At 42.6% G+C, this 18784-nt stretch overlaps 2 protein-coding genes across 4 annotated transcripts in view; both read right to left on the bottom strand.

Moving 5' to 3' along the window:
• The window catches only part of MPPE1 (metallophosphoesterase 1), a 32418-nt gene extending 13644 nt beyond the window's left edge, over positions 1 to 18774 (bottom strand). The window contains exon 1 of the mRNA XM_058033744.1: positions 18728 to 18774. The gene's annotated coding sequence lies outside the window, so the exon portion shown is untranslated. The remainder of the gene's footprint in view (positions 1 to 18727) is intronic.
• LOC131089164 (centrosomal protein of 290 kDa-like) lies at positions 208 to 8769 on the bottom strand. Of its 3 annotated transcripts, XM_058033765.1 has the most exons (7): positions 8674 to 8769; positions 7373 to 7506; positions 6721 to 6801; positions 4773 to 4863; positions 3901 to 4087; positions 2921 to 3018; positions 208 to 1656 (listed from the first exon to the last, which is right to left on the bottom strand). In XM_058033765.1, exons 1-7 carry the CDS (start codon positions 8704 to 8706, stop codon positions 1528 to 1530), a joined length of 753 nt encoding a protein of 250 aa, XP_057889748.1. In that variant the 5' UTR covers positions 8707 to 8769; the 3' UTR covers positions 208 to 1527. The 3 variants fall into 3 exon arrangements, with proteins under 3 accessions (XP_057889748.1, XP_057889740.1, XP_057889755.1); XM_058033757.1 differs by lacking the exons at positions 208 to 1656; positions 2921 to 3018 and having other exon boundaries at positions 3649 to 4087; XM_058033772.1 differs by lacking the exons at positions 208 to 1656; positions 2921 to 3018; positions 6721 to 6801 and having other exon boundaries at positions 3649 to 4087.
• Positions 18775 to 18784: the final 10 nt, after the last annotated feature.

Genomic DNA, 18784 nt, shown 5'->3' with positions numbered 1-18784 from the left:
CTGTTCGACATTTAAAAATCAGCCTGTGGACGACGACAATTACTGAACCATTTAACAAGGGGACCAAAGTGTAAACATGCTGAAAGTGCAACTTTACACCACAACACTGGGTAAAAAGACTCTAGTAACTGGCACTGCTTGCTTCTCCAGCATTCACGTTTATTTTACTCATTAGCAAATGTTACAAACATTTTTGCACTTATAATTTTCTGTTATGCATGCTATCCTCCTTATTTTCTTCCATGAGGTTTACTGGCAACACAGATTTGCATTGCTCCTCTTTTGTTTCCCTTTCCCAACTCTTGTTCAGAACATTATCCAGGTTTAATTTACAATGAGCCAAGAACAAAACAAGGGATCTATAGCCAGAGCAGGCACAAGGAGTTCTGGAGCTTTACCCTATCACTTGGTGAATATGCAACTCTGAACACTGCACATGCTTTGAGGCAAATTTCTTTATTAAATTACAACTGCATAAAACTGTCCTAACAAACCAAGTGGGACACAAGTCTTTCAGTCCTAAGGATGAAATCCTAATCCTACTCCTAGTCCTATCCTTCAGGAGTGTCCATGTATTTTTATGAAGCTGAAGAAGCTGTATTAAGTCTTTCTACCCTAAGCAGTTTTCACTGCTCTACCACCACAATGTCACAAAGGTAGAGATCTGCACCTTTCAGAAAAACATAGTTCTGCAATGTAACTATGTTAAACTTTTGTGGCATGTCATTACCAACAGGCTGAGATTCGAATCTCCGAAGGTTCTGCAAGCTACACATGTAACTGGGAGTTGTCTCCTTCCATTCCCTGCTCGCCCTCTCTGAAGCAACACGACATTTCTGCCTCATGGACTGTGACTTTCTGCACTCCCACTTTCCTTCTCAGCTCTTCAAATACCAGAGTTCTTCATGCTCTTGAATCAAAAAAGAGCTTCTGACGAATTATTCTTTTGATGATGCAAAATGCTCTGAATACACTTTCCAATTCTGAACACTAAATCCTTCCTTCATTCACAATTTTTCACTTATTATTGGGATTGAAGAAAAATTCCAAGCAGAGATTTAGCATTTTTTCCTTTAAGAAATCCCTCTGCAATAATTTAATGATATAATTAATTTGTTTGCATTAGCATATCCTTCGTGCTGAAATTCACACAGACTGACAAATCTACACAGACACTTTGATTTTATGTAGCTTACAGAAAAGGATAAATTGGGAAAATCTGAAAAACAAAACAATTCCATTTCATTCCCATACACACCCATAACCAGAATATATTCTGCAAGTGTGAAAGAGATGGGTTTGAAACTTAGTTGAATTTATGCAGATCAGAGTTTATTTAAATATATACACAAACAAACAAAATCTAGGTCACAAAATACAACATTTCCAAGCACTTGTCATAATGAGATCACATTGCTGAATCTATATTATCAAACTATGGTACCACTTAAGCAATGGTAGGTTTAAATGTTGCAGTAATTATAAAAAATATGTAGAAACTCTACCTGACATTAAATTACCCAGTAGTTACAAATGTGCAGTAAAAGGAAGTCCATACATTACACTGATTTGTTTCAAGCACTTTTCATACTCATTGTTGAGTTTCACAGATTCCTGTACAGCATGTTTTAGATCTTCTACCTCTTCAAAAAAATCCTAGAAAAACCCAGAAATATTCACCTTAAACTCTTTTTTCAAAGACATTCTCAGTAAGAGCTAGTCAGGAGTTCAGTTATTCCAAGACACTTTCTGTGATTTTACCAGTGTATGGCTGAGTTATGCAAACACAGCTATGGTGAGACACAGCTATCAACTACAACCTTAGGTAATAATTTAATAATTTCTGCCCTGAACACACAAGCAGAGTTCAAGTTATGTTAGAGGCTGGAACACAGACTAGTAATAGGAAAAATCAGTTTTAAAAAGGAAAAAATATGGATTTACCAGACAACTACAAAATGACAGTCCAATATGACAAGGGAATAATGTCACATTCTGATTCTTTGTAAGTCAGAAATTGTTGGAAATAAATGGACAGAAGAATATAATCACCCAAGACTTCAATTCACCAATCCTTGAATGTTCTATCTACCAAAATAACAATGTGTAACCATCTATATTTGACATTGTCCTCCCTATTCTTCCAGCATTTTTAAAGAACAGCTACATACATATGACACACAGCAACTTAAAACGACCTTAAAAAGGGACCACAACCTGAAGTTCATGTATCTCTCTTGCAAGATGAAGCTCTCAGCCATACCTTGTCCCTGATTCCCAAACACAGGGATCTAGAACTCACCCTGGCTTAATGCTCTGCAAGTTACATATCCAATGAACTACCACCCTCTTTTACAGTTACCCCTGCAATTAATACCATAATGTTATTTAGTTTGGGAGAAAGGATCGCAAGGTAAGAAAAGAGATTATTTTTTTAAAAAATCCACAACAACAAAACAAAAAGACTTGAGGAACAAGCAAAAATCAGCTTAAACAATTTGCTGCTGAAAATAAAACCTTATGTCACTACATTAAACTGAGTCTTCTATAGCTGGGTAAGAGCTCAGCATCTTGTTACATAACTTAAAGAATTACCAAATGTTCACACAATTTTTACACCTATAGATCTAACAAAAAATTCAAAGCCTCTGCCCTCCCTAAACTTGGAGTTCTGTCAGAGGCATAACTTTGACATGCTTAAGTTCAAGAGAAAACAGTCTTCCTTAGCTGAGTGGCCCTTCAGGACATGAATGTTTCAAGGAGTCACTCATTTCCATCTCCCTCAGAATGCCATACACTGGTTTCTTTATCTATTCTACTTGATAGCAACATATGTTCAGCCTAAAGAAGTTTCAGCTCAGGCAGAAAAGTTAAGTTTTTCAAAATCACCTACTGTTAAGCTTGTCTTAAAATAAATTACCTTGTCTAATCCAGCTAATTCATTTTTTAGTGCTCTCTTTTCTGCAGACAACTTTCCATTTTCTTTCTTCAGCTTTTTAATCTCCTTCAACAATAGCTCTATATTCAAATGAAAAAATGTAGAGTTCAACCATTACAGTCAACCTCCCCCTCATATGAATCATATTACAGCTAAAGAGCTGCCTACCTTTTGTGATATTAGAAAATTATAGTTCAGCTTCTTAAGTACCTTTTTCATACAGTGATTTATTCTTAAGACCTGGCCCTGCATATCCCTGTGAAAGATATCAGGATCTGCCAGTTGGATAATCTGGATCTGCCAGATTCTTAGATGTGGGATTATTTTACAAATAATTTTACAATCCACAAAACACACATCACATGCTTTGATTATCTTTTTCTGGCTCATGAGAGGGTCACATCAGCCCTTGCTGTTACACATTTCCTGAAAAATATGCCTACATTATATGATCTCATCCATCTCTTTTCTATGCTTTGAAGTGGAAGAGGATCACACCTTAAATTCTGGATTTACTTATGAGAGGAAGAACGTACTGAAACCAGCACTGTCCAGGCTTGTCCAATGTTTTAAGGCTAAAACAGGTTATTCTGTGACCACTGTCTGAAAACCAAAGCTGGTGCAGCAAACACTATTACTAAGAGATCTGCACAGATACATCTTACTAGAATAAACACCAGCACTAAATACAGCCAGTACTCCCACCTCTGACTACAACAACAGATCCGTTTCAGAAAAAGAGAAAACAGCAAACATTTTATCACAAACAAATGCAAGGAGGAATCCTAGATTATAAAATGCTATTTTTATACAACCAGTTTTCAAAAATGAAAAAAACATTTTAAATACTGCTGGTTGAAGGAGAAGAAATAGCCTGGAGTGGCTGTTTCTGGAGAAATAAAATGCATTCTCTCTGCTGGGCATACTGGAAGGAACATCATCAAAATAAACTGTACCATTACCTAAATATCTACTGCAACAGGCTTCCTTGTCTGCAGAAATGTCCTTGTGAGAAGCTACTCCTCCCTCTGGGGTTTGACTTCGTTTTCTAGAAACAGCACTAGTTTTCCAAGAAACCTTTTTACATTCCAGTTGCTCAATTCTTTGCCTCTGCTCTTGAAGATTATGCTCTAGCTCATTAATTTTAATCTGTCAAGAAAATCTTTTTTAAATGCATAGAAAAAGCACAGTTCAACTGAATACAAATGGAAACATTTCCCAAATGCAAACCTAGAGCCTTCAATTGCTGATTTAAAAACTACATTCACCCAAAGAGTCCGAAAGGAAAAAAAAGCAAAGCACAGATGAAGAAATTATACTGGTGAGCTGCAATGCTCAGTCCATGCCTGAAGAGGCACTATCCTCTTGAAGCTTCTAGAACTGCTCCTGACCACACAATCCCACCTTCACTCCAGTTATGATGCCAGACTCTTTGCACAGCAGGGCCACAGACCTTGCTACCCAAAAGAACACTCTTTGTCTTCATCTGGTTTGCCTTCTGCTGAACTTCTGACAAAAATCAGCTCATGACACATGCAGGAAAACACCAGGGCTGGTGCAAAAGAGGTCACAAGGTACATATCCAATTGGAAGGAGGGGTAGGTGGATGAGTAAAGAAAAAACCAAGGGAAGACATCTTTGTGCTACAGACACCCCAATGACAGAGTTCACTTCTAAAGCGAACTACAGGCTACCCCTCCAGTATCCCTGTCATGGGAAACTAAGTACAAAAAGAAAAGCATGGTCTCATTTCACAGATGTAAGAATTACTTTTCAGTCTCCCTAAAAGCTTATGTTTGGCTGTTTGATACCAGCTCCAACAAATTCTACTTACAGTGAGATTTTTAATGGCTTCACTTTGCTCCTTGTTTGTTTTGGTTTCTTTAACGTAACGCTTCTGTAGCTCATTATACATCTGAAGCAGTCTAAAACAGAAATGCATAAACTGCTGTGAAACGTGAGAGACAACAAAATGTGGCATCATTTATGGTCAAAGTATTAGAGATGACCCACAGAGACCACTTGGCCGGTAGCTGTGCTGCAGAGACTCCTAATAGAAATATTCAAGATGGCAGTGAATGAAATGTGACTGTCAACACAGAGAGAGAAAGCACCAGAAAATAACAGCAAAGCAAGTTAAAAGAATGGTCTGTATGGATGGCAAAGAACCCTTTTTACTCAGCCAGACTGAGGATCCCATTGTTTTTGTCCAGCACACATGGCCACGCTCTGATTAAACCTCAGTGCAAACCACTCTTTGAGGGAAGACAGCAGCAACAGGAGGCTGGCAGTGACTTTGCAGCGTGTCACATACAGCATTCCTCCCCCCATCAGCAAAACAGGAATAGCAAAAGGACACTCCTAAGGGATTTTAAAAAGTTTTTCCAGCACCAATCAAGAACCCATGATAAGGACACATGAGGCAGCTCCCAGCTCTCTGTGTTGCACAAAACATCTCATTGCTTCCAAGTGTGTGGGTGTGAGGATATGAGTGAATGAAATCTATGTGAAAGTGAGTGGGTAAAATAAATGTCAAATAAACAGATTAGGGTTGTTAGCTTTCCCTCTGATATTATTTTGCATTGTGTTCTGCTGTACTACTTTCCTACCATATTTCATAGCCAATATACACAAGGCCCACAATTCAGCTGATGGACAAGAACAAACATTGTCCCTATTTTTTTAGGAATTACAGTAAGAGCTGCCATTCATAATAAGTCATGACTGCACACCACAAGCAGGATGAGCAATACTGTAGCACAGCACAGCTTTGTGCAAGAACATACAAACAAATGCTAGGAAAAAAAGCTAGGTCAGGTTATGTACGTGCAATGTAGCAAAGGCAGGTACAGCACTCAATTCAAAGACTAAGTTGAACTTCTCCTACATGAGCACCTAACCAGGAACTCAGTTTGAGCCCAGAGCCAGTCACCCAGCCTTCCTATGTAACTACACAGCTTACAAAGAGAGCCTGGCACACTGTAAACATATTAAAAAAAAAAAAAAAAAAAAAGAAAATGGGTCTTGTACAGCCACCTAAAAACACTAAAATCAGGGCACTTGGCCAAAGAACAGCAGAGATCTGTGTAAGATCCACATTTATGTAAGTGGACAAAAAGCAGCCTTTGAAGGGGTGAGCAGCCTAGAACTGTACAATTTAACAATCAAGTCATAGAGGGATGGAGCAATGTTTTACATAGCTTGCCTAGTTGTTAAAATGTTCCAGTATATTTTTTCTTAAAGACAAAATTGCAGCTTTTGCATCAGAAAAGCAGTTGCAAGAGTTAAATTCTATCACTTATTGGCAAATTACAGTAAGTAGTGGCTCAACTCTAAAATTATTAGACTGAAAAGTAGAACTGCCTCTCTAGCTTATTTCAAAACCAGCCTATAAATCTTATATGCACAAAACAGTGAGCAATATAAAATGAGCTGAGAAAGGTTCTATAAAATAGAAGTGAAACCACAAAATTCTAGGTTGAAAAATCTTTAAAAAGATCATATGTGCGCACATAGACACATGAAGAAGGTTCCTAGCTCATTGACTTTTTCTCAATTAATTACTTGAGAAAGAAATCCAGTTTGCTCTTTGCCTGGTGCTATTTTCAAGGTTAACCCAAGATTTTTAAGTTATTTTTAAAATATGAAGGGTTTTCCATTGTTTCAAAGGCTGAAAGCCACTTGCATAACAGCTTTAAAAAAAATCAAGTGACTTAACCATGAATATTTTCTACACTACAGAGAAGAATATTTCTGTGAAGAAGCAGTTTCCAAGAACTCACCTGACACTGTCACTCTCTAGAACCAGATCCTTGCTGTCTCCACCCTTAGGCCATAAATGGGTTTCTGTTTGAACCTGAACACTTAATTGAAACAAACACAACAGCTTCATAAAATCATATTTCACCAATTTCATTTAATTGAACAAAGCAACTGAAAAAGGCCAAGTTACTTTTCAGTTTGATTTTATGGTAGAGGTTTCCAGCAGGATCACAAAACTTGAGCCTTGGAAGATTTTTGTGATCTGGTGTGTAAATCCTGGCAGAATACCCTCCAAACCACTAGCACTACAGTTTTCCAGGTCCTTAGGTCCTAAATCTTTTAAACAGCATGGATGCTGCTCAATTTATCTCTATCTTACTACTTTTTAGTGGAAAAAAGTGTAAAAGCCTTTGTAGTTTGACAGAGCATTACTTTTTGATATGAAAACTGTTTCTTTCACTACAATAAATTTTGTACAAGATGCCCCAGATGTCCTTTGATCCTCTACAGACTCCCAGCATTTTTCACCCCACCATCCTGCTCACAGATGGCGCCTCAAAATACACAGAGCAGACAATACCTAGCTCATCTTAAGGACATGCAAACAGAAGTCCTGAAATGCAGCACTTTCAGGAAAAAAAGGGTAAAAAAGAAATATTTGACAATTCTTACTCTCTGCTTGTGCCATGCATTAAGGGCTGCAGATACAGTTGCTGTTGGATCTGACCCAGATTCCTTTCTAGCTCCTTATTTTTTATGTGTAGTTTTTTCACCTTCTTGACTAACTGCTCATTTTCATCAGTGAGCTGAAAAGGAAGACAATGGAAAAATAAAAAATCAAGGAACACCTTCAAATCAAATCTTAATTAAGCTGATAAAACTTCAAATTAAAACCCTCTTCCAAAAACTTTACTACATTTTTCCTAAACCATAGAAGCATCTAAAAGGAAAATGGCAGGAAAAACAACTGGCTTCAAATTTTATGAACATTTGACTACAACAAAACTCCTTTAAACACGTATCTATTAAAGGTGTCTAATGTAACTTCATCATTCATTAACTCATTAAGGAATGTAGGGAACTGGTTTTGCATTTAAAATTAATCACGGAGGGACAAAGCACCCAAGTTATACTCCTAAACTATCAACACCAGCTCTGCAACCAAGCTGGTATTTATTTTTTATTTAACCTCACCAGAAACAAAAAGACAACGATGCTGGCTGAACTTCTTGCATCCATGTCTGCTGGACCTTGCCCAGCAGTATGCAGTCATATATATATAATATTATAAAATATTTTATATATTATTATATAATTATAGAGTAATATGAGGCAATATATATCTATATGCATTTTGTAGATATAATTATATGTGTATATATATATTAATGTGTATATAATATATATACATATATATTGTATATAAAATAAACAAAGCTATATATAAGGCAATTTATTATACATACATAATACATATAACTATGTATTTATAGTTATATATACAACATATATAGCTACAGGGTATGCATATATATAGCGTTTATATCTGTATATATATTAATTACTGTATATATAATATATTATATAACGTGTATATATATGTATAGAATATATATGTATATATATACATGATATATAAAGCTATGTATAAGGCAATATATGATACATATATAATACACAGAACTGTATAGTTATATACATAACATATATAACTACAGGGTATGCATATACATAGCATTTATGTGTGTGTATATATATGTACGTACATATATAAAACTATTATTTATATATACACAAACATATATAAGTGTAATGCTTTATCCTACAGGGTACTGAGCACACCCGACGCCTTGGGCCAGCGCCGCGCCCCGCGCTGCGCTCTCAGCCTGAGCTCGGCGCCGAAAGCAAACCCGGCCCAGCCGAGCCTGCCGCGCCCTCCGGGCCGGGCTCCCGGGAGCAGGGCCGGCACTCACTTGGAGGCACCTGTGTACGACGGGCAGCGCCATGGCCGGGGCAGCGGGCGGGATAGGCCAGCACGGGGCCCGGAACAGGCCGGGATGAGCCCCAGGATAGGCCGGGACGGGCCCGGGGTAGACCGGGATAGGATGCCGGGGCAGGCTGGGATGGGCGGGATGAGCCCCAGGATAGGCCGAGACGGCCCCGGGATAGGCGGGGATGGGCGGGACGGGCCCCGGGATAGGCGGGACAGGCCCCGAGAGAGGCCAGGATGGGCGGGACGGGCCCCGGGATAGGCCGCCGGAGCAGGCCGGGATGGGCCGGGATGGGCGGGGTAAGCCCCAGGATAGGCCGGGACGGGCCCCGGTATAGGCTGGGATGGGGCCCGGGATAGGCCGGGACGGGCTTAGGATAGGCCGGGATGGGCGGGACGGGCCCCGGGATAGGCGGGATGGGCCCCGGGATAGGCCGGGGTGGGCGGGATGAGCCCCAGGATAGGCCGGGACAGGCCCGGGATAGGCCGCGAGCCGGGCCGTCAGAGCCGAGCGCCCGCCGGGCGGTGCGGGTACGGTGCTGCCGCCGCCGTCGCTGCGGGCCGGGAGCGGAGCTCTTGCCTAGCCTGGAGCGGCCGGGCCTGTTCCGGTCCCGGGGAAACAGCCCAGTCCCTTTTCAGTTGTCATTAGTGTTATTCGCGGGCTCAGTTGGTGCGTGTCAGTCTCAGGGCGCAGGGCCCGGAGCTGGGCTCGATGATCCTGCTGGGTCCCTTCCATCTCAGCAGGTTCTGTGACTCTCTGTGGCGGACAGGCACCGACAGCGGGATACTTAGAACTCTGCCGGCCGCAGATGGCACGGATACACCCACACAGGCCAAGGGAGGGATCCCTGCAAAAGCAAGTTCTGCATCTCGCCCCATCACAATGGGTCCCAATGACATCCCCCCGGCAGGAGATAGCAGCGTGCCTGCTAATGCTGCTGCCTCCCGCGGAGCAGGGGCTGTGTCCTCGGTGCTGGGGTGCTTGCTGTTGCTGCTTCTTGCTGGGCTTTGCCTTTTGTGTATAAATATCTAAAGAAAGGGTGGCCAAGAGGATGGGGCCAGGCTCTTCTCTGTGGTGCCAAGCAATAGGACAAGAGGCAATGGGCACAAACTGACCTGCAGGAAGTTCCGCTAGGATTTGAGGAGCAACTTCTTTACTGTGGGGTGACCACACACTGGAACACATTATCCAGAGAGGACACATTAATATATGGACACAATCCTGTTCTGTGTGCTCTGGGATGGTTGAGCAGGGAGGTTGGAGCAGATGACCCACTGTGATCCCTTCCAACCTAACCCAGTCTGTGATTCTGTGATTTGGGTTTTTTATTTTTCAGGGGTGGGGGGGTTTGGCAGACCAGGCTGCAGGGCACACAGGCAGGACAAAAGCATTCCACCCTCAGGACTGCACCTTACAGACACCAGCAACAGGCACTCAGCAGCCACAGGAAGAGCAGCTATCACAGCAAGACTGACCCAAAGCAGTGACTATTGCCTGATGGTCTTCCAGGCCTTTGTCAGTAACAGTTTAAAACCCTTCCTGTTCCTCTCTCATTTGCTAGGTCTCAAATCTGAGTCTTCTCGTGTTCTCTGCATCTCCTGTCTTTGTACAAAATCTTGCCTCACTCATTTCTTAAAGCACATCACATTTCCTTTTTTCCTTTTCCATTTTTCTACTTTTTTTTGTGTTTAGTGTTGCCAGATGCCACCTGCCCCTCCATCTTGACCAGGTAACCCACCTGATTGCAGTGCCTGGCAAATTTTGCATAGAACTAATCACAAAATCATAGAACGCTAAGGATTGGGAGGGACCTTTGAAGATCCTCTAGTCCCAAGCCTGCTGCCCTGTGCAGGGATACCTCCCACCAGACCAGGCTGCCATCCAACCTGGCCTTGAACACTGGCCAGGGCTGGGGTACCCACAACCTCCCTGGATAACGTGTTCCAGTGCCTCACCACCCTCACAGTAAAGAACTTCTTCCTAATATCCAGCCTGAATTTCCCCTTTCCATTTGTACTCATTACTCCTTGTCCTATCACTGCTGTTCCTGACAGAGTCCCTCTCTAGCCTCCCTGTAGGCCCCCTGGATTCTGGCAGCTTGCTGTGAGGCCTGAAGGGCCCCAGCTTGCTCAGCCTGCTGTGCCTGGGAAGAGGCTGTGGATGTGACAGGACATGACAGCAGCTCATCACTGTCCTGCTTGTGAGCCAACAGTTCACTGGAAACATGGCAGGAGACAGGTCAGGTTGGGCTGCAAGCAGGAACTGGAACTGTAATGAGATTAAGGGAAGTGTCACCTCTGGCTCCAGGGCACAACCTGGCATCTCTCCTCCTCCACTCTCAACCCAGTCAGCCATCCAGTCAAGTTGTTGAACTTCACACCGGGGTCACAGTGAAAGGTGAAAGTCTTGTCTATATTCAGCTCAGGCTTTGCTGTGCTGAATGTGCACAAGATCCCAGCTCTGAGGCTGTCAGCAACCTGAGAGTCCATGTGAGGGAAGGACTTGCCATGGTGTTACCTGCTGCCAGGAATCCTGCCTGGGAAGACTTCTGCATTGGTTCCATAGAAGCAGCCACCCAACACTGCTAACTGCTGGAGCCTGTGACAAATCACCTTGACTCCAATTGCCTGGCATCAAAATTGCTGCTTCAATCAGCAACTGACATGGAATGAACTAGCAGTGGACAGTTCATGCTGTGGAAACCACAAGATCACTTCTTGGTAAAAGGACAGCTGGATGTAACTAGCTACAGTAGCAGCAAGGAAAAAATAAACTTGGGAGGGATAGTAGCAGCCAGCAATGCCATGGTGCTGTAGGGAAAGGGAAATCCCATTTTCAGGTAAAGTAGCAATACCCTGAGATGCAGTTACTCAGTTTTATTCTGGTTTATCCAACAGAAACAATGTCTCAGGTGAGGAGACTGTAAAAGAGGAATAAAAACTACATACAGAAGAAAATACAGCATATCAGGACATGCTGAAATCAGAATAATTTTAACTGACTTTGGTTATTGTAAAGGATAGTAGTAATTGTTTCCTGTGTCTTCCAGAGGAGAATGAGCACAAATAAATTTACTGTCTAACAGAGTAGACATCTCTCATGCCTTCAGCTGGATGAGAAGGAGAATTTCTTGATATCAATGAGAAAAATCCACATAGTTCTTCCTCACTATATATTTTAGTAAACATCAGAGAACGATCAGGCATGACTTTGAATAAAGGTACACCTAATATGCACATCACAATGAAAAGAGCAAGTAGACAAAAAGTCCTTTCCAGGCCACTTTTTCAACGAATCTATGTTACTGATTTAGAAGAAAACACACTCTGATATAATAGAGATTCTGATTTTTTGCAAAACTTTGTAAAATTACTTCAGAAATAATTTTTCCAGTGACAAAGAGAAGCTGAAGTGTAAGTGTGCAATGGAGAGAGATCAGCACAGTGGAATCCCCGACAGATGCGGAGTCTCCCTCACAGGAGATATTTGAGAACCATCTGGACACAATCCTGTGCCGTGTGCCCTGGGATGGCCCTGGTTGAGCAGGGAGGTTGGAGCAGATGACCCACTGTGATCCCTTCCAACCCAACCCATTCTGTGACTCTCATGTGTAAAACCTGCAGGCCCAGTCTCCCCAGCTCTTCCAGCAACACAACAACCAGTTCTGGGCACACTCCTGCTCTCCTGCTTACCCAGGAGTTGACAATGCAGCTGTGCCCAGTCTTTAAGACCCAAGTGTCTTCAAAACTCAGGAACTGTTACCAGTAGTACACAAAAAAGTTGGGAAATAGACCAACAGAGCTAAAATGGAAACCAGAATTCCTGATTTCTGACCTGTAAGGCGGGCCATGCAGCCCCCTTCTCTCCCAGTTTTCCATGCCTGGCAGGGGAATTGATGACAGCCAGGTTTCTCAACTATGCAGGAGTTTGAAAGATGCAGATTTTGTCAAACAAGCACTGGTCCATCCAAATGACACAAAAACCCCCTACTTGTATCTTGCAACTTTTGGGAAAAGCTACAGCTGAAGTTCTTGTTGGTTTAATGATGCACGTTATGATCAAACATCTTCAAAATCACCATTGTTTTTGAGAGGCTCCACTTCAAAATGAGCATCCATTCTTCCAAATTTTAAGATACTCCATCAATTTGTAAAATTGGCCCAAGGTGGGTAGCGCTTTTTGAAAATCAAAAAGCTACTATTAGCCTATTTGTGTAAAAAATACCCCATTATTTATACAAATGATAAAAGACTGATGTGTACTTGATTAGGAAATATGTTCATTTTCCAAAGATCCTAGCAATACATTATTTTAAAAAACTTCTCAGTGGAAATGAATGTATGAAATGCAACTAAGATACTTTCCACTGTAAATAATGATAGCAGAAATATTTTCATACACTATTATTCAGCTCATTTGTTGAACACAATCTTTTTTCCTTGCATTTTTGCTTTAATGTAGCTTGGTATGAACAAAAACACATTTCATGCTGGCTTACATAAATGAAAATGTCATTGATTGGAGTGGTGCTGAGTCACCTACTTGCTGCCAGACAGCAAGAATGTGACCCATTTCACCCTTTTTCACCTCCATGTGCACCAAAATCATTGATTTGTCAGAAAATACATAAGCATGGGATTATACAACCCTACAATATGATGGAACCCTACAGTAACTCCCAAGTGTAGCCTTTTTCTACATGGATTAAAGGTGAATATGTGTCCTTTCAACCCCCAAAGAGAGCTACCATCCTCATCTGATTTTCCAGGAATGAAAATTTTCCTATGAAAATCTACATGCCTTTGTAAATCATGTACAAAATTCACCTGCCCCAAATGAATCTCTTATTCCATCCACCCATTGTGTCAGCAGTGACTTCTTCCTGAGTCCCTTCCAGGCTGGAAGATGGCAAGACTAAATGTGATTTTTCTGCCTGGTGTGTTCTGTGGCACAATCGGGGCTGCCAGTCTCACAGCCAAATGCCCGTTGAAAAATCACGGAACAGCCTTGAACAAAATGGCCAACGTGGGATAAAAGGCCCTTTCCCCATCTTGTTCAGATCTTTGGTCACAGATTAATGATCTCATTTATGTTCAGGAACCTACCCTGAAACAGGGAGAAGCAGTCTGGCTTTCCCAAGCCTCAGAATAACCGCTTTGGCTAAAAGCAGAAGTTCAGAGTTAGTTCATGAACATTTCCTGCATAAGAAGAGAAAAAGCACCAAGACATGATTGGATTAAAGGTAACCATTTGCAGAACTGGAAACAAAAAAATGCTTTCTCATAATATATAAGAAAGTCAATTTAATCTTAAAGCTGGCAAAACCAGAGGCAATATTTATTAAAGCAAATTAGGCTACAGGCATCCCTGTCACAGCACACTGACAGAAGTTCTGTATCCCCTTCAGTGATAGGAACATCAAGTTATAATACTAGATTGTTTTCAGTGGATAATGTTCAGTGTTTTCAGTGGATCAAAATACAATACCAGCATGCATGTGGCAGTCTGCTCTTCTCCCTTCAAGGCCAGGGAAAAATACCTTTTTATTTTATACCCACAAACATGGTCTAGGGAAAAGAGTAACAGCTTAGGACTGCATTACCTTGTCACAGAATGCCCTACAGAGAAGAAAAACATCTCTCATTGTAGAATCAAAGGCACTCACACCTCAGGAAAATTCTTGCAGCCACACCTCCTGGAAGAGAAAATTTCCCAGGATGACAGAGCCAGTCTGAAAACTCCAGAAAAAAAAAACGAAGGATGTCATTTTACCAGTAGAGCTATCTGTTGTACCTTGAAGTGACAAAATATTTCCTTGTTATATTCTACCCCAGGGTAGATCTAAAGGGAGAGCCTTGCACTGTATGTTTAAGACAGTTTCTTAGTTTATGGCAGGAGGGAAAATGTGGACTGTGTCTAAGCAGTGATCCTTGAGCGTTCTGGACATAAAGAAGAAAGATGGTCAGAGTATGGCTCTGCATGATAGAAAGGGAACACAAGAAATGTCTCATACAACACTCAGAACAGTGCATTATCAAGCATTATGCCAGAAATAACTCATTAGCGAGCATTATGAAAAACAGTGCCAGTGTTAGGAATTCCTGAGTGTCTCTGATGGAGCAGAAGTGGGATCAGCACAGCTCTTCTGGAGAGTTCAGCAAGAAGAAAGAGCATCTCCTTATGATCTAACTTCCCTTCTTGTAGGCAAAAGGAAAATCTGGGCCAAACAGCCTCGTTCATCAAGTATAAAATCTCCCATTGCAACATTAGGATTACATTAAACTACAACATTGTGGCAGTTTGCACAAACAAAAAGCTGCTCGGCTGGGTTACCATGTAAAAGCAGGCTCAAACTACATGCTTTGTGAGATTCCTGATAAAACCTCTGGGGAAAAGGACTAGAGATGGTAAACAACAATTTTATATGACTAATCCAATATAATCCTATGCTGGGTAAAAAAGCCATCTGCATGGATTCCCACTGAAGCGCACTTTAATAACAGTGCAGCAAGCCTCTGGCTGTCACACCGAGGAAACGCTCTTTCTCACTCAAGCTAATAATTCCAAAATATTTCCTCCTTTTTCATTTTTTTCACCCCTCTGTTTCTATTAAGCTGTTATATACTTGTCCTCCCATTTTAGTCCCTGTTAGGAGATCACCCATCAAACCCGTGAAGTGACAAAGATCCGCGCTGGAAGGCATCTGAGGATTTGAGTGGACGGCTGGATAGCTACAGCGAGGTCACCCTCTCTCTGCAAAACCACAACCTTTTTTATTACATCACTGCAGCCTGCAATTGCTGTCAGAGTAGAGAATGCAAGCTGTCCGCTGAGGCAGAATTAAACCAATTCCAGCTGCGGCAGCTTCCCCTCCCCCAGAGTGACCCTGGGTTTGGCTCCGAGCAGAGCGTGGTGGGGACCCCTGTGTGGCACACAGAGCAGCTCAGGGAGGAAGGGAAGGAGACTGCCACCCCCAGCTGAGCCACACCTAAGTCAATTAGGGCTTCACACCCCGGGAGAGAAGGAAGTCCATGACTAGGCTCCCTTCTCTCCTCTGAGGTCAGAGAGAAGAGGTTTTCCCCTCCACTGAGCATTCATTGTCTCAGGGAAGGAAGTCTGACATCCACACAAATGTGCCTGGGGCTCAGGAGGATTGAGGCAGACAAAACACCCAAGAAACACTTGTATTTCAGGTTCATCAGGATGGGCCCATTCCAAGTGGACGAGATTAAACACGTGGCGTGTGTGTAGGTTACAAAAGGCATGTGAGAGGAACTGGCTACTGTTTGGGGTTATGAAAGATCAGAGGTTATGAAAGACCTTGGCAGTTATGAAAGATGAGCCAAGAGTCTGATCCAGCAAGACAGAGAGCAGCCTCAACCAGCTCGGGGGTGAATGGATAGTCAAAATCAGCCAGCAGCTCACATGAGGAAGCTCACACTGCCTGGGCAGGTCTAGGCTAAGGAACCTTTGAAAAAATCATAGGAGAATGATAAAGGGAAATATTACCATTTAAAGCTGTATTTTTTGCAAAGTATTTTGGAAGGTCTTAAAATACCAGCTGCAGTTACTGATTTTGTAAGTATTCTTTACTGGCTCTCTAGTTCTGTTTTAAATGTACCTGCACAAGTCACATAGCTGCAGTGAATCTGTAAAAAATGAGGTCTCATTCAGATATTTTGGCCTCTCGAGTTCAGTCTCTGGTGACCCTATTATTACTATTCTGCCACCAGAATGAAGAGAAGGCTGGGGAAATTCTCCTGTTCAAATGCTTATTCTCCAGACGTCACTTGGAAAGAGGACATACTCCTGCTAAGAAAAATATTGAGGAGAGCACCTCCCCCTCTTTGTAACAGTACTTCTCTGTGATGTTGTGTGTAACTTCCTGTAGATACCTTCAGTGGGGTTACTTGTGTATCCTGCCTACTGCACTGTAATTCACACTGCCTGCTTTTAAAACATGCCTTAAACAGCCTTCCAAACGCCCCTGTGGCGGCCTAATAACAACAAATCTCCAGGCATTGAGGCAGACCCAAGGCACACTCAAGGGAAGAAACCATCTGCACTACATCAGAATAGGATCTAGCCTGTTTCAGGAATAGGTATACACTTTTATTGTTGGTAAAGTCAGTAACTAAAACTTTGTAATTCAAGGACAACCACAGAAAACACTTCTATCATGGTCTGAGATGCTTCCTAGAATGCAAGGTCATGATTAACTGTACATTTTCTTTTTCACCAAAGTTAAAGCTGTCTATATCACATCTCAGCAGTCCACAAATCTCACAAGGAAATACATTTACCCATCTGGCCCCACACAGAAACTCTCTAGGGAAGGTCCTGAGGACGCCTCATGCTATGGCAGCAGTAAAAAGCACAGATTCCTAGATTTCCAGAACCTAAAGGAAACTCAGATTAAAGAAGGATCCAGATCAATTCTGTTGTATACTAGTCCAAATTACACTGCATATTTGTAGGAATATTGCACATATGGAAACTAATCTAACATAAGAACAAAATAAATATGCATTTGGAGCAAACAAGACTCCTAGAACAATCAGCAGAAAAATTGACAAACATTTGGTGAGGATTTATTTAACAAAATTTCCTCATTTCATGCTGCAACCATACTTTTACACTTTGTGTAGTAGTTAATTCACCTTCTCAGAGTTTGTTAGCTTTTTTTTAATGATTCAATATGGGGACTAAAAAGTAGTTCATTAAATAGACTGACAGCCTTGCTATCTTTGTGGCATCCATTGCCAGGGTGCAGCTTAGAAATTTAAAGAATGAAGTTGAATTCTTGTGCTACAATCCACAAAGTTCAGTCCCTTGCTTTAGAAGGAAAAGGTCCAAATGTTCAATTTTAAAAAGTGTCTGTTGTTTTTGTGAACTGCCTAGGCAAGAGTGTCCCTCTCATCCCAAAGTCATCTGTGTCCTACAAGATAAACAACAAAAAAAATAGATCTAGATTTAGGGTCTGTTGCATTAAGTAGAATACCCATGTCAATTTAATTTGGCCTAGTCTCTAGGAAATTAATTAATTTTGTGCTCAGAGATAGTAAATGGTGGTGTTATGCAATTTTCACATGAAAATGTGTTTGCTACTAAAGCATCTCTATTCTAGCCCTGAAAATGAAACTCTCAACCACAAAGCAGGTGCTGAAAGACAATAACAAATTTCATGCACTCTATGTACCTAATGCCTCTTCCAAAAAGCTGCACTGATGGACTCAGTCCCTGGGCTCTCTTTTTTCCCATTCAATGCCAAGTGTGCATCAGAACAAGTCATTTGGAAAAGCCTCACTCTGACAGATAAAGTGTGTGTTCCCAACACTCACTCGGTGTTTTAAGCACAACAGTCTGGCTGCTCTATTGCATAAGCACGCACTCATCCTGGGCTGCCCTCCTTCTAAGAGGCGGATCCAGAATCGCTCAGCTCTGTTCCCTGCTCTGCCGGCATGGCAATTTGGCTTACACGGATTCTGGAATAGCGGGCTCTGAATTCTCTTCTCATCCTTGACAAATCCAAAATGACACACGAAGACAAGGGGAAAATAGAAAGGGCCATGTATTTCTTACCACACACTTGAACTCCCAAGCACTAACAAGCCGAACTCCCTGGGCCGCTTTTGCCACACTTTTCCCCTTTCCTTCCGGAGATGCCAATGCCAGCCCTGGCCAGCTTTCCCCACAAGCCCCGGTACCGCCGTTCCGCGGGATGGCTCTGGGGACACGGGGACAGCGGAGCCCCGAGGGGCCGCTCGGCCTGGCAGCGCGGCTGCTCCTCCTTCTCCCGGGGGAAACAGGAGCGCCCCAGCCCAGCCTGGCTGTCCCGGCGCCATGTCAGGAGGGGCGGCCAGGCCACGGCGATGGCGGCGCAGCCTGCCCTCCACATCCTGCATCCCGCATCCGGCATCCCGCACCCTGCCCTCCGCATCCCCCTGCGCACCCTGCCCGCCGCATCCCGCCCTCCCGGCGCTGCTCCCCGCGGTACCGCCGCCTCTCCCGGCGCTCCTCCGCCCCCGGGGCTCACCTAAGGCCAGCGCCCAGCGCCCAGCCCGCCTTCCCCATTGACCGCGGCGGCCGTCTC

Source organism: Melospiza georgiana, chromosome 1 (genome assembly GCF_028018845.1).
Source record: "Melospiza georgiana isolate bMelGeo1 chromosome 1, bMelGeo1.pri, whole genome shotgun sequence".
Taxonomy (NCBI): Eukaryota; Metazoa; Chordata; class Aves; order Passeriformes; family Passerellidae; genus Melospiza; species Melospiza georgiana.
This window is presented reverse-complemented; position numbering and strand designations above follow the sequence as displayed.